At 34.3% G+C, this 26,024-nt stretch overlaps 1 protein-coding gene across 3 annotated transcripts in view; it reads left to right on the forward strand.

Annotated features, from left to right (window-relative positions):
- The window catches only part of LOC148943521 (trypsin-1-like), a 202,723-nt gene extending 177,284 nt beyond the window's left edge, over positions 1–25,439 (forward strand). For all 3 annotated transcript variants that reach the window (XM_089101772.1, XM_089101774.1, XM_089101773.1), the window contains one exon: positions 25,169–25,439. In XM_089101772.1, the coding sequence (XP_088957898.1) occupies positions 25,169–25,318 (150 nt within the window). In that variant the 3' untranslated portion in view covers positions 25,319–25,439. The remainder of the gene's footprint in view (positions 1–25,168) is intronic.
- The last annotated feature ends 585 nt before the right edge of the window (positions 25,440–26,024 follow it).

The following is a 26,024-nucleotide window of genomic DNA, read 5'->3' on the forward strand; positions in this document are numbered from 1 at the left end:
GACAACGGTGATTGCATTTTGTAGCCCAAGCTCCAACTAAGAAATGTGCAAAATTTCACCCCCCTCCGACTTTATCTTCATGGGTAAAAGTGGGCCGGAAGTTTCGACCCTCCGACCACAGCCCCCCTTTAACGTTGTCCGATTGGGCTGAAATTTAAAGGTTAAGTTTTTCTAGGGCCTGGAAGCTTATCCTCAAAATTTCAGCTCAATCCAATCACTCCTTCCCTGTTTTCCAAAAAACAAATATAGCCAATTAATGTTCATTTCTCTTTTTTTTTATCAGCCACGCCTACAAGCCACAGTTGACAACGGATCCGGGTAAATGAGGACTCATTCAAAGTGGAATTCGACCTGTTAGGGCCTTTTGATAGTTTCAGACCGAAAAAATTATCCCCCGAATTTACATTTACGAAAAACCTCGTTTTCCCATAAGAGCCCATGTTAATTTTTCCCACCACAGCCCCCCTTTAACGTTTTCCGATCGGGGATAAGCTTTTAGAGGATAAGCTTTCCTGGGGCCTGGGAGCTTATCCTCAAAATTTCAGCTCAATCCGATCCTTCCTTCCCTATTTTCCAAAAACCAAATATCAAGTTTTGTGGGGATTTGCTTGCGTCAAAAATAGATAGGAGATACTAAAATAATATAACAAGTGTCTCTGTGGTACAATGGTCGCTGTTCCTGGCTGTCAGGTGGAAGATCCGGGTTCGATTCCCTGTCAGAGAAAGTTTTTTATGTACTGAATTTAAAGTTTAAAAAAGAAACTCAGTTTTTTCTTTAAATCCGCTTACCCTCGAAATTTCAGTACAAAAACGTGCAGAAATTATTTGAAAAAAACTACGTTTTCTAAAGAGTTAAAGAGGCTTAGTTACAAGGTCGAACCTTAAAACGTACAGGGATTAGGAGGCTCAGTTGGGGGGCTGCCACCCCACAAACCCCCCGCTTTTGCAGCCTCTTTTGTTAAGGTTTTTTTAGTCCTGTACCCTGCAATCAATTGGTCGTACCAATACGAATGAAACTGTTTCAATGGCATTTTTTTTAATATCTTCTGAGGATTTGGCAATGACTACTCAGTCTGTTACAGTTATAACTACAAACTTGTCTCTGTGCCAGGTAGCGTTATGTACTCAGTGTGATCATATGTATGATGGTAAAATACATGAACCTGAACTGCTAGTTTATTCTGAGCCCTTCTTCTGCTCCCTGGTTTTCTGTTCAAAATTGTTAAAGTTCATCACAGTATAGCTTGTTATTGGTTAGGGAAAAATCTCCTAAGGAAACGGAAAATAATAATTCTCAGTAGGGTTTTTAATCAAATAAATGCAATAGGGTGTTCTTATGGTTAAAAATTCAAGCAGACTTTGTTTTTGTTGTAAAACAGTTCTTTGCAAGGGCAAAACCGGGGGGCGGTAGCCATCATCGATAAAAGATGCAATAGTTGTTTTTATGGTACAAAACTACAGCAGACTTAGTTTGTGTTGCAAACCAGTTCTTCGCAAGAGCAAAAGCGGGGGGTGACCTTAAAAAACCTTAACAAAAGAGGCTGCAAAAGTGGGGGGTTTGTGGGGCGGCAGCCCCCCAACTGTGCCTCCTAATCCCTGTACGTTTTAAGGTTCGACCTTGTAACTCAGCCTCTTTAAATCTTTAGAAAACGTAGTTTTTTTCAAATAATATACCTATAAGCCGGATGACACTTATTTGACTTTGCACCTTGTGGATGTTTTTTTTTTTTTTTTCTTTTTTTTTATTTCTTTTTCTATATTTGGGTGTCGATAAACGCTGGGCTCCGAACATTCTCAGTATTCAAGCCCACTATTGGCTGTGCTATTCCTCGATTGCACACTTTTTAATTCCCAATATCTCTCCTTATTTGGATGTTCCTTTTCCAGAAACAACTTCTTTTGACGTTGGGGTTCATCTTGGTTTCCCCTCTCTATTTGTATTGGATACCTAGCTCTTTGTTAACTCGATGGCAATTTACCTCCTGCATTTGAATTTGTTAGCTTGTGCGCTAATTTGAATCTGATTTCGTCAACCGGTAACGTTTTCTCTACGCTTCTTGAAGGCGTTTTGAGCAAGTGCAAATCTGGGGTAGATTTATGTGTTGTTACTTGTTAGCATTGAGGAAAGCGAATCTCTTGTTGAAACTACTTGTAATCTGTAATTATCTGTAATTGTTTGGCCCACAAAGCTCCTCTCTCCTGCTAAAGGAGCTAGAGCGTGTTATTCTTGTAGGTACGTCCGACATAAATCTCAACTTTTTCGAATATTGTAAATTTCCAAGAATATCGGTAGTGAAGTATCCAGTTCCGGTATAAGTCGTCTCAACAAATCTCCAAACGTGAAATAAGTCTCACCAAATTTTAATGTGTATTTTTCAGGGGAGAAAATCATGCGTGTATTTATTAATAAACAATGAAAATCTTTTTGCTTAATAAACACGACTATAAAATGTCAAGGCAAAACCTCTATGTTTTGCAAATTCAATATTTTGCAAAAGGTCTTAATTCTTCAGCCACAAACAGCGGATTTTTGGCAAAACCGCTGAATTTGTAATTTTCTAACTGGCAGGGTACCACTAAGAACAGGCTTACACAGCTCCTTGCACAACGGTTAACGTAATCTTCCACCTGGTAGATTACAACCAAAGGAGCAACGGCAAATTATAGATAATTCGCGAAAATAATCTCCGATTTAAAGATTATATCCGATAGTCGGCTTTTCTATTTCTCTCTATTTTTTAACCTTAAAACACGTAGATGAATTGCGTGTTTATTTACACCGGTCCTTTTTGTTTGGTTAGGTCTATAAACTCTTCTTTTTTTGGTCAAAAATATTGTAGTTGTCATAATGGTGTTCCCTAGGTTTGGCTAAGCCCTCAATATTTTAAATTATTAAGATTATGTTTAATTTTGTCTGCACTTATGGACTTCACATAGACTGCAACTATAGGCTAGATTTGCCGATATTTTCAGAAACACGTGTTTGAATCGTAACCAGTATTAGAGGCTGGCAGTGTCAATACTCCGATGCCACCCGCATTAGAGGCTGCCAGTGTTCCGGTCCACTGCCACCAGCATTAGAGGCAGGAAGAAGGATCAGAGTGGTACGGGGGCTTTTCTTTTGCAAATGCGTTAAAAAACGCATTTGGAAAAAAGCTGCCAAGTGAAAAAAGAAAAATTATGATGTGACACTATTATTCCTCCTATTATTTCCTTTCTTATAAAAAAATAAAAGTTTATTGCGAAAAGAGATTTATGGTGATTTCGAAAAAAAGCCCGAAGCCCCTCGAAAATGGCGTCAGATAAAAGTCAAAAGTGTACCGTTGGAATCAGCATAGTCGAAAATCTTGTTCAGGGAAATTATAGTCCCCAACCTTGAACAACAAGGAAAATCACTTTTTTGCATGGGTAGCACTGATCTGTCTCCCGTTTTTTTTTCTTGTGTTTTTTTTTTAGGGCTAGCAGTTTACCAGAACACCATAGAGAGATGCTTAATTGCTCATTCAAAAGTTGTTTCTCACATCTACGTGCTTTTCATAAATTCCACCATCTGCAAGTACCATATGGCACAAAAATGGCACATTCTGTGCCATTTCTCAAGGGGGTGGGGCTAGCGGGCTACAAAAACATCGTAGACAGATGTTTCATAGCTCACATAAAAGCTATTTCTCATATCTAAGTAGGGTAAGAGGTACCATTTCTATAGAAGCTATAGCAATTTGAAATATCATATGGAATTTGCTTTCTGGTAGGTATTCTATTCTACAGGTCATTACACACTTTGCCAAGAGATTTACGCAATTAATTAAACCTGTATTATAAAACCACCGCGTCTTGTTTCGAGTTTTAACGGACAAGTTTTTGAAAAGCAGACAGTTTTTTTTTCTTGTTTAGCATTTGCAAAAAAGGGGTAATTAGTGAGTGGAAAATTTTTTAATGCATTTACAATCGAAGATGTTTGATTAACCTTTGCAAAAAAAGGGGTAATGGAATTTGTGAATTGGAGGAGATGCCATGATTATGTACTGCATAATACACAAGTGATGTTTTGGAGCGTATTGTCAATTTAACGAGAAAATGACTGAAAAGTATTTTGAGGGAGATGGGTTGCATGGAGGGTTGAGTTGCATGAGAGTTCAGTTAAAGGGGGTACAGTTACACGGGGGTTTTGGTTATACAGGGGTTCAGTTACAAGGGGGTTCAGTTGCACGGGGGATGAGTTAAATGGGGATTGAGTTCCACGAGAGTAGTGCTTTGTCGTGGTTTAGCTTGTAACAGTTTTAAAAGAGCTTTACGGGGATTGAGAGACTCAGTTGCCGGATTCCGTGTGGTTTTTCTTTACTTAGTGGTCATTAAAAACGAAATTTTTGTGTTAAATAAGTAGTTTTTGTATCTTTTAAAAGAGCTTTAAGGGGTTTGAGAGACTCAGTTGCCTGATTCCGTGTGGATTCGAAATTTTTGTGTTAAATAAGTAGTTTTTGTATCTTTTAAAAGAGCTTTAAGGGGTTTGAGAGACTCAGTTGCCTGATTCCATGTGGTTTTTCTTTACTTGGTGGTCATTTGTTGTATCTTTTAAAAGAGCTTTAAAGGGTTTGAGTGACTCAGTTGCCTGATTCCGTGTGATTTTTCTTTACTTGATGGTCATTAAAATCGAAATTATTGTGTTAATTAAGTAGTTTTTTTATCTTTTAATTGATAGTTATGGGGTTTGAGAGACTCTGGTGCCTGATTCCATGTGGTTTTTCTTTACTTGGTGGTCATTTGTTGTATCTTTTAAAAGAGCTTTACAGGGTTTGAGAGACTCAGTTGCCTAATTCTTTGTGGTTTTCCTTTACTTTGTTGTCATTAATAAAGAATTTTTTGTTTTAAATAATTAGTTTTTGTATCTTTTAAAAGAGCTTTAAGGGGTTTGAGAGACTCAGTTACCTGATTACGTGTGGTTTTTATTTAATTGTTGGTCATTTTATGTATCATTTAAAAGATTTTTACATTGTTTGAGAGACTCAGTTGCCTAATTCTGTGTGGATTTACTTTACTTGGTGATCATTAAAACCGAAATTTTTGTGTTAAATCAGTAGTTTTTGTATCTTTTAAAAGAGCTTTAAGGGGTTTGAGAGACTCAGTTGCCTGATTCCGTGTGGTTTTTCTTTACTTGACGGTCATTTGTTGTATCTTTTAAAAGAGCTTTACAGGGTTTGAGAGACTCAGTTGCCTAATTCCGTGTGATTTTTCTTTACTTGATGGTCATTAAAAACGAAATTTTTGTGTTAAATAAGTAGTTTTTGTATCTTTTAAAAGAGCTTTAAGGGGTTTGAGAGACTCAGTTGCCTGATTCCGTGTGGTTTTTCTTTACTTGGTGGTCATTAAAAACGAAATTTTGTGTTAAATAAGTAGTTTTTGTATCTTTTAAAAGAACTTTACGGGGATTGAGAGACTCAGTTTTACCTTGTCACAGTTACATTTTCTTGATTTTTCAAAGTTCATTTTGAATTTCTTTCGTTGAAATGCAAGAGTTGGAATATTTCAGTAGTTTTTGTTTGTGGTTTACCTTGTCACAGTTACATTTTCTTGATTTTTCAAAGTTCATTTTGAATTTCTTTCGCTGAAATGCAAGAGTTTGAATATTTCAGTAGTGTTTGGTTGTGGTTTACCTTGATTTTTCAAAGTTCATTTTGAATTTCTATCGTTGAACTTCATGATTTTTTCTATTTGAGTAGTGTTTGGTTGGTTTGTTACAGTACAATTTTAATGTGTCCGTTTTTATATATTTACTTATTTTTTTTATTTCGCTGAAATGCAAGAGTTGGAATATTTCAGTAGTGTTTTGTTGTGGTTTACCTTGTCACAGTTACATTTTCTTGATTTTTCAAAGTTCATTTTGAATTTCTTTTCGTTGAAATGCAAGAGTTGGAATATTTCAGTAGTGTTTGGTTGTGGTTTACCTTGTCACAGTTACATTTTCTTGATTTTTCAAAGTTCATTTTGAATTTCTTTCGCTGAAATGCAAGAGTTGGAATATTTCAGTAGTGATTGTTTGTGATTTACCTTGTCACAGTTACATTTTCTTGATTTTACAAAGTTCATTTTGAATTTTTTTCGCTGAAAAGCAAGAGTTGGAATATTTCATTAGTGTTTGGTTGTGGTTTACCTTGTCACAGTTACATTTTCTTGATTTCTCAAAGTTCATTTTTAATTTCTTTCTCTTAAATGCAAGATTTTGAATACTTCAGCAGTTTGTGGTTGTGGTTTACCATGTCACAGTTACATTCTATTGATTTTTCAAAGATCATTTTGAATTTCTGTCGGTGAAATGCAAGAGGTGGTATATTTAAGTTGTGTTTGTATGTGTTCTACGTTGTCACAGTTACATTTTCATAATTTTTCAAGGTTAATTTTGAATTTTTGGGGTTGAAAAGCTACATTTGGAATATTTCAGTAGTAATTGGTGGTCGTTTTCCTTGTCACAGTTAAATTTTCTTGATTTTTCAAAGTTGATTTTGAATTTCTTTCGTTGAAATTCAAGAGTTGGAAGATTTCAGTTGTGTTGGGTCGCGGTTTACCTTGTCACACTTACATTTTCTTGATTTTTCAAAGTTCATTTTGAATTTCGTTCGTTGAAATGCAAGAGTTGGAATATTTCACTAGTGTTTGGTTGCGGTTTAACGTGTCACAGCTACATTTACTTGATTTTTCAATTTTCATTCTGAATTACTTTCGTTGAAATGCAAGAGTTGGAATATTTCAGTAGTGTTTGATTGTGGTTTACCTTGTCACAGATACATTTTCTTGATTTTTCAAAGATCATATTGAATTTCTTTCGTTGAAATGCAAGAGTTGGAATATTTCAGTAGTGTTTGGTTGTGGTTTACCTTGTCACAATTACATTTTCTTGATTTTTCAAAGTTCATTTTGAATTTCTTTCGTTGAAATGCAAGAGTTGGAATATTTCAGTAGTGTTTGGTTGTGGTTTACCTTGTCACAGTTACATTTTCTTGATTTTTCAAAGTTCATTTTGAATTTCTTTCGTTGAAATGCAAGAGTTGGAATATTTCAGTAGTGTTTGGTTGTGGTTTACCTTGTCACAGTTACATTTTCTTGATTTTTCAAAGCTCATTTGAATTTCTTTCATTGAAATGCAAGATTTAGAAGATTTAAGTAGTGTTTGGTTATGGTTTAGCTTGTCACAGTTACATTTTTTTGATTTTTCGAAGTTCTTTTGAATTTCTTTCATTGAAATGCAAGAGTTAGAATATTTTACTAGTGTTTGGTTGTGGTTTACAATGTCAAAGTTACATTTTCTTGATTTTTCAAAGTTCTTTTTGAATATGTTTCATTGTAATGCAAGAGTTGGAATATTTCAGTAGTGTTTGGTTTTGGTTTACCTTGTCACAGTTACATTTTCTTGATTTTTCAAAGTTCATTTTGAATTTCTTTCGTTGAAATGCAAGAGTTGGAATATTTCAGTAGTGTTTGGTTGTGGTTTACCTTGTCATAGTTACATTTTATTGATTTTTCAAAGTTCATTTTGAATTTCTTTCGATGAAATGCAAGAGATGTAATATTAAAGTAGTGTTTGGTTGTGGTTTACCTTGTCACAGTTACATTTTCTTGATTTTTCAAAGTTCATTTTGAATTTCTTTCGTTGAAATGCAATAGTTGGAATATTTCAGTAGTGTTTGGTTGTGGTTTACGTTGTCACAGTAAAATTTTCTTTATTTTTAAAATTTCTTTCTGGATTTCTTTTGTTGAAATGCAAGAGTTGGAATATTTCACTAGTGTTTGGTTGTGGTTTACCTTGTCACAGTCAAATTTTCTTGATTTTTCAAAGTTTATTTTGAATTTCTTTCGTTGAAAAGCAAGAGTTGGAATATTTCAGTAGTGTTTGGTTATGGTTTACCTTGTCACAGTTAAACTTTCATGATTTTTCAAAGTTCATTTTGAATTTCTTTCATTGAAATGCAAGAGTTGGAATATTTCAGTAGTGTTTGGTTGTGGTTTACCTTGTCACAGTTACATTTTCTTGATTTTTCAAAGTTCATTTTGAATTTCTTTCGCTGAAATGCAAGAGATGGAATATTTCAGTAGTGTTTGGTTGTGGTTTACCTTGTCACAATTAAATTTTCTTTATTTTTCAAAGTTCATGTTGAATGTATTTCGACGAAATGCAAGAGGTGTCATATGTTAGGAGTGTTTGATTGTGTGATAAATTGTCTCTTTTAAATTTTCTAGATTTTTAAAATTTATTTGTGAATTTATTTCTTTGTAATGCAAGAGTTGGAATATTTCAGCAGTGTTTGGTTGTGGTTTACCTTGTCACAGTTTCATTTTCTTGATTTTTCAAAGTTCATTTTGAATTTCTTTCGTTGAAATGCAAGAGTTAAAATATTTCAGTAGTGTTTGGTTGTGGTTTACCTTGTCACAGTTACATTTTCTTGATTTTTCAAAGTTCATTTTGAATTTCTTTCGCTGAAATGCAAGAGTTGGAATATTTCAGTAGTGTTTGGTTGTGGTTTACCTTGCACAGTTACATTTTCTTGATTTTTCAAAGTTCATTTTGAATTTCTTTCGTTGAAATGCTAGAGTTTTAATTTTTCTTTTGTTTAATTTTGTTTATGTCCTGTACACAGTATATATAACATTTAAAATAAATGATCATATTGAATTTATTTCTATTTATTTATAGAGTTTGTATATTTCAGTATTGTTTGTTTTTGGTTTACCTTGTCACATTTACATTTTCTTGATTTTTCAAAGTTCATTTTTGAATTTCTTTCGTTGAAAAGCAAGAGTTGGAATATTTCAGTAGTGTTTGGTTGTGGTTTACCTTGTCAAAGTTACATTTTCTTGATTTTTCAAAGTTCATTTTGAATTTCTTTCTCTGAAATGCAAGAGTTGGAATATTTCAGTAGTGCGTGGTTGTGGTTTACATTGTCACAGTTACATTTTCTTGATTTTTCAAAGTTCATTTTGAATTTCTTTCGCTGAAAAGCAAGAGTTTGAATATTTCATTAGTGTTTGGTTTTGGTCTACCTTGTCACAGTTACATTTTCTTGATTTTTCAAAATTCATTTTGAATTTCTTTCGCTGAAATGCAAGAGTTGGAATACTTCAGAAGTGTTTGGTTGTGGTTTACCTCGTCACAGTTACATTTTCTTGATTTTTCAAAGTTCATTTTTAATTTCTTTTGTTTAAATGCAGGAGTTGGAATATTTCAGTAGTGTTTGTTTGTGGTTTACCTTGTCGCAGTTACATTTTCTTGATTTTTCAAAGTTCATTTTGAATTTTTTTCGTTGAAATGCAAGATATGGAATATTTCAGTAGTATTTGGTTGTGGTTTACCTTGTCACAGTTACATTTTCTTGATTTTTCAAAGTTCATTTTGAATTTCTTTCGTTGAAATTCTAGAGTTGGAATATTTCAGTAGTGTTTGCTCATGGTTTAACTTGTCACACTTACATTTTCTTGATTTTTCAAAGTTCATTTTGAATTTCTTTCGTTGAAATGCAAGAGTTGGAATATTTCACTAGTGTTTGGTTGTGGTTTAACTTGTAACAGTTCCATTTACTTGATTTTTCAAACTTCATTCTGAATTCCTTTCGTTGAAATGCAAGAGTTGGAATATTTCAGTAGTGTTTGATTGTGGTTTAACTTTTCACAGATTCATATTCGTGATTGTTCATTTTTCAATTTGAATTTCTTTCCTTGAAATGCAAGAGTTTGAATATTTTAGTAGTGTTTGGCTGTGGTTTACCTTGTCACAATTACATTTTCTTGATTTTTCAAAGTTCATTTTGAATTTTTTTCGTTGAAATACAAGAGTTGGAATATTTCAGTAGTGTTTGGTTGTGGTTTACATTGTCACAGTTACATTTTCTTGATTTTTTAAAGTTCATTTTGAATTTCTTTCGTTGAAATGGAAGAGTTGCAATATTTGAGTAGTTTTTGGTTGTGGTTTATCTTGTCACAGTTAAATTTTCTTGATTTTTCAAAGTTCATTTGAATTTCTTTCGTTGAAATGTGAGATTTGGAATATTTCAGTGGTGTTTGGTTATGGTTTAGCTTATCACAGTTACACGTTCTTTATTTTGAAAAGTTCATTTGAATTTCTTTCGTTGAAATGAAAGAATTAGAATATTTCAGTAGTGTTTGTTTGCGGTTTACCATGTCAAACTTACATTTTCTTGATTTTTCAAAGTTCATATTGAATTTCATTCATTGAAATGCAAGAGTTGGAATATTTCAGTAGTGTTTGGTTGTGGTTTACCTTGTCAAAGTTACATTTTATTGATTTTTCAAAGTTCATTTTGAATTTCTTTCGTTGAAATGCAAGAGTTGGAATATTTCAGTAGTGTATGGTTGTGGTTTACCTTATCACAGTTACATTTTCTTGATTTTTCAAAGTTCATTTTGAATTTCTTTCGTTGAAATGCAAGAGTTGGAATATTTCAGTAGTGTTTGGTTGTGGTTTACCTTGTCACAGTTACATTTTCTTGATTTTTCAAAGTTCATTTTGAATTTCTTTTGTTGAAATGAAAGAGTTGGAATATTTCAGTAGTTTTTGGATGTGTTTTACATTGTCTCTGTACCTTTGTAATTTAAGTAAAAAGTTCAAATTTTTTTTATGTATTTTAAATGAATGAGTTTGAATATTTCAGTAGTGTTTGGTTGTGGTTTACCTTGTCACAGTTACATTTTCTTGATTTTTCAAAGTTCATTTTGAATTTCTTTCGTTGAAATGCAAGAGTTGGAATATTTCAGTAGTGTTTGGTTATGTTTTACCATGTCACAGTTACATTTTCTTGATTTTTCAAAGTTCATTTTGAATTTCTTTGATTTTTCAAAGTTCATTTTGAATTTCTTTCGTTGAAATGCAAGAGTTGGAATATTTCAGTAGTGTTTGGTTGTGGTTTACCTTGTCACAGTTACATTTTCTTGATTTTTCAAAGTTCATTTTGAATTTCTTTCATTGAAATGCAAGAGTTGGAATATTTCACTAGTGTTTGGTTGTGGTTTACCTTGTCACAGTTACATTTTCTTGATTTTTCAAAGTTCATTTTGACTTTCTTTCGACGAAATGCCAGAGTTGGAATAGTTGAGTCGGGGGGGATTGTGTGTTCAGTTGTCAGAGTTACAGTTTCGAGTTGTTTATTTGTTGAGTTTGTCATTCTTTCTTGGATATTAAAGAGTTGGAATATTTCAGTAGTGTTTGGTTGTGGTTTACCTTGTCACAGTTACATTTTCTTGATTTTTCAAAGTTCATTTTGAATTTCTTTCGTTGAAATGCAAGAGTTGGAATATTTCAGTAGTGTTTTGGTTGTGGTTTACCTTGTCACAGTTACATTTTCTTGATTTTTCAAAGTTCATTTTGAATTTCTTTCGTTGAAATGCAAGAGTTGGAATATTTCAGTACTGTTATGGTTATGGTTTAACTTGTCACAGTTAAATTTTCTTGATTTTTCAAAGTTCATTTTGAATTTCTATCGTTGAAATGCAAGAGTTGGAATATTTCAGTAGTGTTTGCTTGTGGTTTACCTTGTCACAGATACATTTTCTTGATTTTTCAAAGTTCATTTTGAATCATTCAAGAAACGTGATTAAACACGTTTTTAAACTACATGCTATTTGCATGCCTGTCCTTGGCACCTTTCCAAACGAGTGGGGATTCGCCACTGGTTCCTACACATTGCAAAAAAGTGAGCAGTACGAAAACTCCACGTTTTTAACCAGACTGGTTTCTTAGACAACACACCCACAGAGATGAAACACACACCTAGAGACGAGACACGCACAGACACGACACACAAACAGAGTCATAGTGAGAGAGATGTCCAAAAAGTTAGGTTGATCTAGGTTCACTTGGAGTGGCGCGCTACTCTATGTAACTGTGCCAAAATGTAACTGTCACAAGGTGAACCATAACCAAACACTACTGAAATATTCCAACTCTTGCATTTCAACGAAAGAAATTCAAAATGAACTTTGAAAAATCAAGAAAATGTAACTGTGACAAGGTAAACCACAACCAAACACTACTGAAATATTCCAACTCTTGCATTTCAACGAAAGAAATTCAAAATGAACTTTGAAAAATCAAGAAAATGTAACTGTGACAAGGTAAACCACAACCAAACACTACTGAAATATTCCAACTCTTGCATTTCAACGAAATAAATTAAAAATTAACTTTGAAAAATCAAGAAAATTTAACTGAGACAAGGAAAACCACAACCAAACACTACTGAACTATTCCAACTCTTGCATTTCAACGAAAGAAATTCAAAATGAACTTGGAAAAATCAAGAAAATGTAACTGTGACACTGAAATATTCCAACTCTTGCATTTCAGCGAAAGAAATTCAAAATGAACTTTGAAAAATCAAGAAAATGTAACTGTGACAAGGTAAACCACAACCAAACACTACTGAAATATTCCAACTCTTGCATTTCAACGAAAGAAATTCAAAATAAAATTTGAAAAATCAAGAAAATGTAACTGTGACAAGGTAAACCACAACCAAACACTACTGAAATATTCCAACTCTTGCATTTCAACGAAAGAAATTCAAAATGAACTTTGAAAAATCAAGAAAATGTAACTGTGACAAGGTAAACCACTAACATACACTACTGAAATATTCCAACTCTTGCATTTCAACGAAAGAAATTCAAAATGAACTTTAAAAAATCAAGAAAATGTAACTGTGACAAGGTAAAACACAACCAAACACTACTGAAATATTCCAACTCTTTCATTTCAATGAATGAAATTCAAAATGAACTTTGAAAAATCAAGAAAATGTAACTTTGACATGGTAAAACGCAACCAAACACTACTGAAATATTCCAACTCTTGCATTTCAATGAAAGAAATTCAAATTATCTTCGAACAATCAAAAAAATGTAACTGTGACAAGGTAAACCATAGCCAAACACTACTGAAATATTCCAACTCATGCATTTCAACGAAAGAAATTCAAAATGAACTTTGAAAAATCAAGAAAATGTAACTGTGACAAGGTAAACCACAACCAAACACTCCAGAAATATTCCAACTCTTGAATTTCAACGAAAGAAATTCAAAATGAACTTTGAAAAATCAAGAAAATGTAACTGTGACAAGGTAAAACATAACCAAACACTACTGAAATATTCCAACTCTTGCATTTCAACAAAAGAAATTCAAAATGAACTTTGAAAAATCAAGAAAATGTAACTGTGACAAGGTAAACCACAACCAAACACTACTGAAATATTCCAACTCTTGCATTTCAACGAAAGATATTCAAAATTAACTTTGAAAAATCAAGAAAATGTAACTGTGACAAGCTAAACCACAACCAAACACTACTGAAATATTCCAACTCTTGTATTTCAACGAAAGAAATACAAAATGAACTTTGAAAAAACAATAAACAGGAATAGAGACAAGGTAAACCACAACCAAACACTACTGAAATATTCCAACTCTTGCATTTCAACGAAAGAAATTAAAATTGAACCTTGAAAAATCAATAAAATGTACCTGTGACAAGGTAAACCACAATCAAACACTTTTGAAATATTCCAACTCTTGCATTTCAACGAAAGAAATTCAAAATGAACTTTAAAAAATAAAGAAAATGTAAATCTGAAAAGTTAAACCACAACCAAACACTAATGATATTTTACAACTCTTGCTTTTCAAGGAAAGAAATTCAAAATGAACTTTGAAAAATCAAGAAAATGTAACTGTGATAAGGTAGACCACACCCAAACACTACTGAAATATTCCAACTCTTGCATTTCAACGAAAGAAATTCAAAATGAACTTTGAAAAATCAAGAAAATGTAACTGTGACAAGGTAAACCATAACCAAACACTACTGAAATATTCCAACTCTTGCATTTCAACGAAAGAAATTCAAAATGAACTTTGAAAATTCAAGAAAATGTAACTGTGACAAGGTAAACCACAACCAAACACTACTGAAATATTCCAACTCTTGCATTTCAACGAAAGAAATTCAAAATGAATTTTGAAAAATCAAGAAAATGTGACAGTGACACTGAAATATTCCAACTCTTGCATTTCAGCGAAAGAAATTCAAAATGAACTTTGAAAAATCAAGAAAATGTAACTGCGACAATGTAAACCACAACCAAACACTACTGAAATATTCCAACTCTTGCATTTCAACGAAAGAAATTCAAAATGAACTTTGAAAAATCAAGAAAATGTAACTGTGACAAGGTAAATCACAACCAAGCACTACTGAACTATTCCAACTCTTGCATTTCAGCGAAAGAAATTCAAAATAAACATTGAAAAATCAATAAAATGTAACAGAGACACTGAAAACCACAACCAAATACTACTGAAATATTCCAACTCTTGCATTTCAACGAAAGAAATTCAAAATGAACTTTGAAAAATCAAGAAAATGTAACTGTGACAAGGTAAACCACAACCAAACAATACTGACCTATTCAAACTCTAGCATTACAATGAAAGAAATAAAAAAACAAAAAACACAAAACGCTAACTAGTAAAAGAGAATAGTAAGAAAAAACACCAACAAAAATTAAAAATTACAAATATAGCAAATCAAATAAAGAAATACAAAATGAAATTTTAAAAAACAATAAAATGTAAATGTGACAAGGTAAACCACAACCAAACACTACTGAAATATTCCAACTCTTGCATTTCAACGAAAGAAATTCAAAATTAACTTTGAAAAATCAAGAATATGTAACTGTTACTATGTAATCCACTACCAAACAATTCTGAAATATTACTAATCTTTCATTTCATCTAAAGAAATTAAAAATGAACTTTGAAAAATCAAGAAAATGTAACTGTGACAAGGTAAAACTGAGTCTCTCAATCCCCGTAAAGCTCTTTTAAAAGATACAAAAACTACTTATTTAACACAAATATTTCGTTTTTAATGACCACCAAGTAAAGAAAAACCACACGGAATCAGGCAACTGAGTCTCTCAAACCCCTTAAAGCTCTTTTAAAAGATACAAAAACTACATATTTAACACAAAAATTTCGTTTTTAATGACCATCAAGTAAAGAAAAATCACACGGAATTAGGCAACTGAGTCTCTCAAACCCTCTAAAGCTCTTTTAAAAGATACAACTAATGACCTCCAAGTAAAGAAAAACCACGCGGAATCAGTCAACTGAGTCTCTCAACCCCATTAAAGCCCTTTTAAAAGATAAAAACAATACTTATATAACACAAAAATTTATATTTTAATTACCACACATAAAATCAAAAAAACACATAAAAAGGAAACTGAGTCTAACAAACTCTGTAATGCTATTTTAAAAGATACAACAAATGACCGCCAAGTAAAGAAAAACCACACGAAATCAGGCACCTGAGTCTCTCAAACCCCATAAAGTTCTTTTAAAAGATACAAAAACTACTGATTTAACACAAAAATTTCGTTTTTAATGACCGCCAAGTAAAGAAAAACCACATGGAATCCGGAAACTGAGTCTCTCAATCCCCGTAAAGCTCTTTTAAAAGATACAAAAACTACTTATTTAACAAAAAAATTTAGTTTTTAATTACCATCAAGTAAAGAAAAACCCCACGGAATCAGGCGACTGAGTCTCTCAAACCCAGTAAAGCTCTTTTAAAAGATACAAAAACTAATGATTTAAGACAAAAATTTCGTTTTTAATGACCACCAACTAAAGAAAAACCACACGGAATCAGGCAACTGAGTCTCTCAATCACTGTAAAACTCTTTTAAAAGATACAAAAACTACTGATTTAACACAAAAATTTCGTTTTTAATGACCACCAAGTAAAGGAAAACCACACGGAATTAGGCAACTGAGTCTCTCAAACTCTGTAAAGCTCATTTAAAAGATACAACACAAGACCACCAAGTAAAGAAAAACCACACGGAATCAGGCAACTGAGTCTCTCAAACCCCTTAAAGCTCTTTTAAAAGATACAAAAACTACTGATTTAACACACAAATTTCGTTTTTAATAGCCACCAAGTAAAGAAAAACCACATGGAATCAGGCAACTGAGTCTCTCAATCCCTGTAAAGCTCTTTTAAAAGATACAAAAACTACTTATTTAGCACAAAAATTTCGTTTTTAATGACCACCAAGTAAAGAAAAACCACACGGACTCAGGCACCTGAGTCTCTCACACACCTGAAAGCTCTTTTAAAAGATACAAAAACTACTTATTTAACACAAAAATTTCATTTGTAATGACCACCAAGTAAAGAAAAACTACACGGAATCCGGCAACTGAGTCTCTCAATCCCCGTAAAGCTCTTTTAAAACTGTGACAAGCCAAACCACAACAAAGCACTACTCTCGTGGAACTCAATCCCCATTTAACTCAACGCCCGGGCGACTGGGCCCCCGGGGACCGGGACCCCGGGATCCCCGAACCCCCCGTGGCACGGGACCCCCGGTCACGGAACGCTCATGCAACTCAACCCACCATGCAACCCATCTCCCTCAAAACACTTTTCAGTCATTTTCTCGTTAAATTGACAATACGCTCCAAAACATCACTTGTGTATTATACAGTACATAATCATGGCATCTCCTCCAATTCACAAATCCCATTACCCCTTTTTTTGCAAAGGTTAATCAAACATCTCCGATTGTAAAAGCATTAAAAAACTTTCCACTCACTAATTACCCCTTTTTTGCAAATGCTAAACAAGAAAAAAAAGCTGTCTGCTTTTCAAAAACTTGTCCGTTAAAACTCGAAACAAGACGCGCTGGTTTTATAATACAGGTTTAATTAATTGCGTAAATCTCTTGGCAAAGAGTGTAATGACCTGTAGAATAGAATACCTACCAGAAAGCAAATTCCATATGATATTTCAAATTGCTATAGTTTCTATAGAAATGGTACCTCTTACCCTACTTATCTACGCTTCCTTTATAAATTTCACCGCCTGCAAGTACCAAACTGCACTAAAAATGGCACTATTGATGCCATGTCCGAAGTGAAAAAGCTAGGGACTAGTGGGCTGCCAGAACATCTTAGAGAGATGTTTAATAGCTGATCTGAAAGCTATTGCTCATATCTACGTTCTTTAGTCAGTCTTTCCATCCTTAAGTGCCAAATATCACAAAAACGGCACTTTTGGTGCCATGTCTCAAGTGAAAAAGCTGGGGCTAGTGGGCTACCAGTGTTATTTAGAGTGACCTTTAATGGCTCATTTGAAAGCTGTTACTCATATTTACGTGATGTTTATCAATTCTACTATCCGCAAGTGTGATATAGCACTAAAATCAATACTTTTGATGTCCCTTCTTAAGTAGAAAAGCTTTGAAGTATAAAACAAAATCACTATTGTAATAATTATGGTTCAAAACCCGTAACTGGAGGTTTGCAAGAACATCTTTCGTATATTCCTCCCCCAAGCCCCCTTAATAAGCTACGCAACTAAGGTACAAGCACTAATATATCAAATCACATTATTAGAGGCGTGGTTCCTGTTGATAGAGCGTTCGAAGTCGAAATAGTGTCTTGTGTTTGATTCCTGCTTGGGTGTTTTTTTTTTAATTATGGTTTTCTCTCTTCTATACAATCATTTTCAGATAATTTCACTGTTTGTAAATAGTCCGGGAACCAGACGACTATAATGTGACAACTAGGTGGTCAGAAAGACACAGTCAGTTTGACAATAGTTTCCGACTATATCAACCACGCTGAATCCGAATATGGGTAGGAGCAAAGTTGGAGATCACGGCTTGACCTTGTAAAAGCAAAAAAACACCCTTTTTAGGCCTATAACATGTGTGCAGACTCTTTATTTTTTTTCTAAGGTTGTACCACTCCGATTTAGTGGTGCGACATCTTAATTTGGTCCTAAAATGGTCTTCTCATAGAATATGTTAAATTTTTTCCGATATCTTGTATAGCCCAGGAGCTATAGGGTAATATTTATTAATTTTTCCCGAAAATTTCAAAATTCAAAGGTTCATTTTCAACTAAACCACGTATCTCGGACCTTTCTAATAATATTTTGTTGTTCATTCTTTTCCAGAATTCACCTTCCGTATTTGGCTTCACATTAACGTAAAGTTCAAAGCTTAAACTGTTCGGTGAAGCCGTCTAGAATTTTTTGAAAAAGTGTAGGCCTAAAAATATATGCAAAAATACATTTGTCCAAAATGAGGATGTGACACATCTTTTATGCTAGAATTTAACGCCAAATCCGAATATGAACTTTACTTCGCAGCCCAATCTTAACTTCGTTAGTTATAGGCTAATTCCTTATTTGTAGGCCTAAATTTTTTTTTATTATTAATGGTATTGCAGGACATGTTTTTATGCCAAATTTTGACGCCGAGTCCAACGGTAGTGTTAACTTGCTCATCGTGTTTCAACTTTAGTTGCTATATGCTATTTAAATTGCTATAAACTCCGATTTTCTTACAAATATAGTTGTAAATCCAGATTATAATGAACCTACGAAGCTTTGCAAGGTAGTAAACGGACACGGAAGAACCATGCTCGACAGAAGTTGAAAGCTTAAACCTGTAACATGATTAAAGAGTGTTTATTATTTTAAGTATTGCAAGTAAAGCTATAGGTAAAGCAAGTCAAAATACAATTCCCGCACATCCCAACGGTTTTCCTCCAAAAAAAAAAAAAAATCCCGCTAATCCTCGTCCGAATCGTCGCTGTCGGTACCGCATCGCCCACCACATGCGCAAAGAATGTTGCATGGCTTTATCCCCAAACAAGGACACTTTTTACCACACACAGTTTCAAACAGTTCGTGGTAACGAACTGTAAGTAAGGAGCGACCCGGCTCAATGGTAACCGAAACTCTAAAACACGGAATTTTGGTACCAATAGATACATCAAAAGAATCAAATTTTAATTCTGATTTCAAATATATAAGTTTCATCAAGTTTAATATTACCCATCAAAAGTTACGCGCCTGAGAAAATTTGGCTGATTTTCTAAAAAAGGGGGAAAGACCCTCTAAAAGTTATAAAACCTTAATGAAAATTACACCATCATATTCAGCGTACCAGAGAACCATACTGCAGAGGTTTCAAGCTCCCATCTACAAAAATATTGACTTTTGCATTTTTTGCCAGAAGAAAGATCACGGGTGCGTGTTTATTTGTTTTTTTTTGTTTTTTTTCCCCAGGGGTAAATGTATTGACCCAGTGGTCCTAGAATATCGTAAGAAGGCTCATTGGAACGGAAATTAAAAATTCTAGTGCCCTTTTTAAGTGACCAAAAAAAATGGAGGGTAACTAGGCCCCCTCCCACGCTCATTTCTTTCTCGAAGTCACCCAATTAAAATTTTGAGATAGCCATTTTGTCCAGCATAGTCGAAAATCTAATAAATATGTCTTTTACGAGGACTTAATCCCCCACAGTTCACAGGGGAAGGGCTGCAAGTTATGAACTTTGCCCAGTGCTTACATATTGTATTGGTGAGTGGGAAGTATACAGACATTTTCAGGAAGACTTTTTTTCTGGTGGGGGGGGGGGCTAGAGGAGGGGGTTACTCGGGAGAATCTTTCCGTAGAGGATGTTTCTTTGGGGCAAGGGACATTTATATGAAGGGGGTGCCAGATTTCCAAGCATTATTTAAAAAACGATCAGAAATTAAATTAAAAAAAACCAGTTTTTTCAACTGAAAGTAAGAAGCAACATTAGAACTTAAAATGAACATAAATTATTACGTATATGAGGGGGTTACCCCCAAATCAATACCTCGCTCTTTACGCTACAGTTTTTTTTAGTGCTTTCAAAAGAGCTATCTGTTCTAATTAAACGGCCTTTGTGACTCAGGGGTTTGTGAATTAAATTTTTTTTAACATTTAACGTAAAGAGCGTGGTATTGACTAAGGTTAGAACCCCATCACATACTTAATAACATATAAGTATTAAAAAAAAAACAATAAAAAAAACAAGCGATACGGCTCAATAGTAATTGAAACTTTTAAAAACGGAACTTTGATGTCAATAAATGTATCAAAAGAAAGGGATTATAATGCTGATTCTAAATATATAAATTTTATTAAGTTTAGTATTACTCATCAAAGGCTACCAGCCTGAGAAAATTTACCTGATTTTTTACAGAGGGGGGAAACATCCCCTACAATTGAAAGAATTTTAATGAAAATCACACTGTCAGATTCAGCGTATCAGAAAACCCTATAACATAGGTTTCAAGCTCAAATCTGCAAAAATCTGCAACTGTGTATTTTTTGCCAGAAGAAAAATATACGAATATAGAAGTTCGTTACGTAAGTTAATTTCTAAATTACGTCAGAACCAAATTTAGAGACAGCCATTTAGCAAAAGAAAAGTAAATTTTTTATACAAATTTTGTTTACTTATTCAATGCCGGCGAGCCAAAATAAAAGCAGCATTAACTAAAAAAGGATCAGAAATTAAATAAAAAAAACAAGTTTTTTAAACTGAAAGTAAGGAGCGACATTAAAACTTAAAACGAACAGAAATTATTCCGTATATGAAAGGGGCTGTGCCCTCTTCAACGCCTCGCTCTTTACGCTAAAGTTTTTATTGTTTAAAAAAAGAGTTGTGAGAAAGTCAAACTTTAGCGTGAAGAGCAAGGCGTTGAGGAGGGCACAGCCCCTTTCATATACGGAATAATTTCTGTTCGTTTTAAGTTTTAATGTCGCTCCTTACTTTCAGTTTAAAAAACTTGTTTTTAGCAAGGCGTTGAGGAGGGCACAGCCCCTTTCATATACGGAATAATTTCTGTTCGTTTTAAGTTTTAATGTCGCTCCTTACTTTCAGTTTAAAAAACTTGTTTTTTTTATTTAATTACAGTAAGAAAAGGGTGAAGCCTTGTTGACAGATGGAGGCCATGGGGTCTGTGCTGAAGTCACTGGACTGACTCCTAAAATGTCGTGATGGGTCCAGCTAAACTCAAGTGGGCTGAAGATATAGGGCTTAGGAATCACAGACTGAAGAATAATGCTCTACTGAAGTATTGCTCTCGTGACGTGATATACGAAACAACCATCTGTTGGGGGTAAGCTGTTCAAGTTTTTTTTTCTGGGAAATAAATGAATTCGGAGGTCATTGAGAGAATCAAATTCGGACTGTTTTTTGCTATATATCGATACAGTCAATTTCGTACAGACACGTAAGAGTTAGGGCTTGTGCATCATGATGTTCTTGATATCACTCTTCACTTTCTGTGTAAGATCAGCAATTTCTTGAATGAGCTGTGATTTAACAGCAGATGTAGCAAATGTTTTTTTTTGCCCTTCGAGAAGAAAAAACTGACCGTATCACATCCACTAATGCAACTTAGCAGCCCTATTGATTCTACAACAGCCCACGATGTTCTATTCATAATTTTATGGATCGGAAAGACTTTGTCACGGAACTGAACGTAGAGCTCGGGTTCATAGTCTGGGTCACACCTGGAGAGGAATATTTCGCGATTTTTCTGTAATAAAATGACAACAATATCTGTGTCATTCGCTTCAACAATTTCTTGGGAGTATCCATTTCTGTAGCATTCGGCAACATGGAGAGCAACACGCGTGTCTGCTTCTTCATGTGTGCTGCACAAGTTCGCTTCGTAGTCCGGGTTCGGATCCAAAGTCATTTTGGATGGGACTCGTTTTAGCCCCTTCATTCTATCACTGAATCCACCAGAGAGGTAAATAGTAAATATTAATTCTGAAAGACAGACATTGCTCCACAATTCAAAAATACATTCGATAAGTCTTGCCTTACTCTCTGACTGCATAAGCAAAATATCCTAGTTTTCTAGCACCATGCTCTTCGTAACGATAAAACTCTTCGTCACTGTATTTCCTCTCCGCTCATGACATCCACTACTGTCTTTTAGAACAATAGGATTCCCGGAAATGTTTACAAGGCCGAACACTCCGTCATACCGATCAGCTACAATATGCAGCTCGGTTGTAGATTTTGGGAGTCAATTTAAGAGCCTTGCAAGGATTCGTATCCAAAATACCTCAACGGTTTCGGTTTTGTCTGGCACTTGCGACCGGATTAACGGCATGAAATCTACCACCACACCCGTTCCCGTGACCGTGTTAATCAGAACTTCGCTAGGCCAACTTTCTAAACTTGCAGAGATGCGAATGAAGTCGAGAAAACGTGACTTCGTACCCGATCGAAGTTTAATCTTTGAAACTCTGCAGTATTTATCAGGCAGGCCAGTCGATTCTAGAATTTGCGAAAAAGCTTTTCGGTTCACTGAGTCGAAGGCAGCACGGAAGTCAACAAAACGCTACAGACTCTTCAAAGCTCTACACCATGCTACGAAGAGCTGTGTTCAAGTCAACGGCCGGCACAGCTCAATCTTCCAAATCACAACAGTAGCACGTCAAGAATGTGCAGTGGCCTCAGAGCTTTTCAATGCCATCATAGACCACATTATGACAAAGGCAACTTCACGTCTCAGCTCTTTGTACCATGGTGTAGAGCTTTGAAGAGTCTGCATTATTTCTCAGGGAGGCCAGTTGATTCTAGAATCCGCCAAAAAGCTTCTCGGTTCACTGAGTCGAACGCAGCACGGAAGTCGACAAAGGCAAGAAAAGCTTAACGTTGGAACTCTGTAGCTTTTTCTACTATCTGTTGAATCGTGAAAATCTGTTCGATGGCTGAACGGCCCGACATAAAAGCAGCTTGCTCTGCTCGCTGAATCCTACGAATAACATGCAGACATCGATCCAGCAGGACAATTAAGAAAAGTTTTTGGTGAACTGACAGCAGAGTTATTCCACGGTAATTTGAGCAGTTGCTTCTAGAGCCTTTCCTCTTCCATAAGGAGATAATGACATCCATCTGCCAATCTTCGGGGATTATATTAGTTTGCCAGATTATGGAGAACAGAGTGTAGAGGAACAGAAGTATTGTAGGGCCTGCATATTTAGGCAGTTCGGAACTTAAGCCACAGATACCAGCAGCTTTATTATTCTTGAGCCTTATAACTGCATTTTCGATTTCTGAGGGCTGAAGGGTTCATCTGGGGGAAAATCTGCTTATTTTCTTGGAGGGCTAGACTGGTTGAGACTAAAATTTAGAGGGAAGGACGGAATGGCATTATTTAGGAGCGATGAGAAGTGGTCCTTCCGCTGCTCAAGACAGGAACCTTCGTCAGATAGAAGTATCAGATCCCTGGATAGGACAGGTCCCAAAGTAGGAGTTTTATATTCTGTTATTTCTCGGAGATGTTTGAACAGGCTACCCATGTCTTTCTTTTCTGCAGCTAGTTCAGTTTCATCAGCTTTCCTTGCAACATTACACAACATATAAAATAATGGATTGATTTATCAGGTAACATCTTGGACCTAGCATTACTCGAAATGAAGAACATATCAACCGTAATATGAACTCTGGAAATCCAGTTATTCTCACTATACAACGGAGGATTTTAAGTTGTGATACAAATTCTAAAGCGAGTTTGTTAGTTCTAATATTAATAAGACTCCTTCACTTCGAGCTTGTCTACAAAATAATCATGAAATGTCCTTTTCAGATCCAAAACGATAGTCAATCATTGAACTGAGCTCATTGTGCAGAAGTGATGGCAAATTAAACGAAAAAAGGAATAAAACAACAATCTAAAATGCTTTATTTTTATACTGTTGAAAGTGTCCTTAAAAGGTTTACTTTTATCGTACCAAAATTCCTATATTGTTTTGTGTTTTCAGTAAAGCACTAGTTTTCTGTAATCCTACAAACAAAGGAAAATATCACCAGTTGATTGATTTGCATTAGTTTTAATGATATATGTTAGATAGGCTGTGAAGTAATAATTTTTGTTCGTTTTAAGTTTCAACTTCGCTCTTTATTTCCTTCGAAAAAACTTTGTTTTTTAAATTAATCAAACTCTATAGCCTACGCGAGAACTATAAATTAATAAAACTAATCAAATTAACAGATTATTAATAATTAATAGTAATTAATTATTTTTGTGCCTTAGTTTGATCAATTAAATTAATCAAACCAAGGCACATTGAAAACAGTGAGAAACTTGCTATTAAATGCTTATAATAACAAAAAAGAAATGAAATTCAAAAATAGAAAAAGACAGAACACACGTTGTCTCTTTGGGTGGCTTTTCTTTGAGGTCCTGACGGATGGCCACAATTCACCCATGGCCTGAATTGCGTCAGTCCAAGAATCAGTGGATTTTGTGATTGCAACTGAACTCTAGCTAAACACGTGGCTTATAAGGGTCACGGCTGTATCGATGAGTCACTGTCTAGTCGGATTTTACTTTTATTTTAGTTAATCACTTTTTCTGACAGATTTATACTGCAAATCGTGCTTTAATTTATGTATAGTTTAGAGTTACAAAAAAAGATTTCTAATTAATAGCGAGCAATAACTTTAGGGAGGGAATTAAGTTTAAAAAAAGGACATTTATCAGATAATTAGGGCCAGGGACTCATCACACTTCTGTAGCTTTAGAGTGCCGAAATTTTCTAACTCCGTGAGCCTTCAAATAAATATCGACTTCCTCTCAATGCGAAAAGGTACAAGTTTCTGTTCTTCACAGATATATTCTCATTGCGGACAGAATTGTTAAGTGAATCGCCATTGTTTCTCAAATTTAAAAATAATTTAAAATAGATAGTTCTTGCAGCTTACCGTAGTGGGCTATTCTAATGAATTTTAAATCATTAGGTGTTTTCCACTCCTGTCTTCAATTAATGTTTTTCTTTCTTCTTTCTTTTTTTGAGAAGTATACATTTTTCTTCTTTTTCGCGGTAAAATACCCCTATTGAGTTCAACCTCTGTGTCTACCTTTGCTAAAAGTTGGTATCTTGTGAAATTTTTTTTGTTCATTAAAAAGTTTAAGCTGAATATAAGAAGAACTGAATAAATCCCACTATTATAATTTCCATATAGTATTTAGAAAATCACAAAGGGCCAGAAAAAAAAATACAAACTTGAAAATGACGGTAGACTGAATCTCCATTTATGAATACTTTTTTTGAATCTTTTGATATTGTTTAACTTTTTGCTTTTTGTTGAGGAATCTCCCTAGGGGTAGGGATGAGATTTTCTTCTAAGACAGCTGATTTCTATTTTACTAGCTTTATTTTACCTTGGTTATAATTGCAATATATTCCTTGTCATCTACAATCAGCGTTGTCATCAAAATATTCACATTTTGTTTTACTTTCGTAGGGTGACGCTGGAGGACCCTTGTACATGGGAACCTCCCAAAAGCTTGTTGGAATTGTCTCTTGGAGTGCTGGTTGTGCATATCCTGGGTATCCTGGTGTTTATACTCAAGTATCTCAGTACGTCCAATGGCTTGAAAATAATTCAAAGTAAAACTTGTGCTTTTACTTTAAATTACAGTTTACATTTAATTTCTCTATTTTGTGAAAATTTATGCTTTATGTTTATAAATCTTTTTGTGAAATATTAATAAATTTGTTCCGTGAATCAATAATATACCAAGAATATAGTAATTCAATAAAAATGTTCTTAATTGATTATAGTATCGTACTATTAATCCGAAAACCTGTCTTACAAAAAAAATGAGCACAGATAAAAAAAAGAGAAAAAAACAACATATCTCCTGATCAGTGTTCCTTTTCTTTCCTTATCACTTCATATGGAAGGGGAGGTTGAAAAGACTGCGAATAGGGTTCATTCGATTTTAAATTAAAACTACTAGTGCCCTTTTTAGGAGCCAAAAATGTCCAAAGTCCGTAAGTCCAGTCCAAAAACCAAAGTCCAGTAAGTCCTGAGAAGGGGGTCAATTTCACGAGTGACTTTGGGGATGAAGCTGAAAATCTTAGCCAATGATGAGGAAAGGAAGGGTAAGGTTGGGGCAAGAAACTTTAATTTTTGTGTTAGGCGTACAGGAGGTGGCTCAATTTTTTTTTTCATGCAAACCAAAATAGTTTGCATTATAAGCTCCTATGGGAGTTGAATATACTTTAGTAGATTATACCAGGAATTTTAGTTTCAAAACCTGCCGCTTGGGGGCTTTCATATCACAAGTGTCGCTAGTGTCTACGAAAGTCTTTTT

This window comes from Artemia sp. Qi Xiang Cuo, chromosome 15 (genome assembly GCF_049724085.1).
Source record: "Artemia sp. Qi Xiang Cuo chromosome 15, ASM4972408v1, whole genome shotgun sequence".
NCBI classification, from domain to species: Eukaryota; Metazoa; Arthropoda; class Branchiopoda; order Anostraca; family Artemiidae; genus Artemia; species Artemia sp. Qi Xiang Cuo.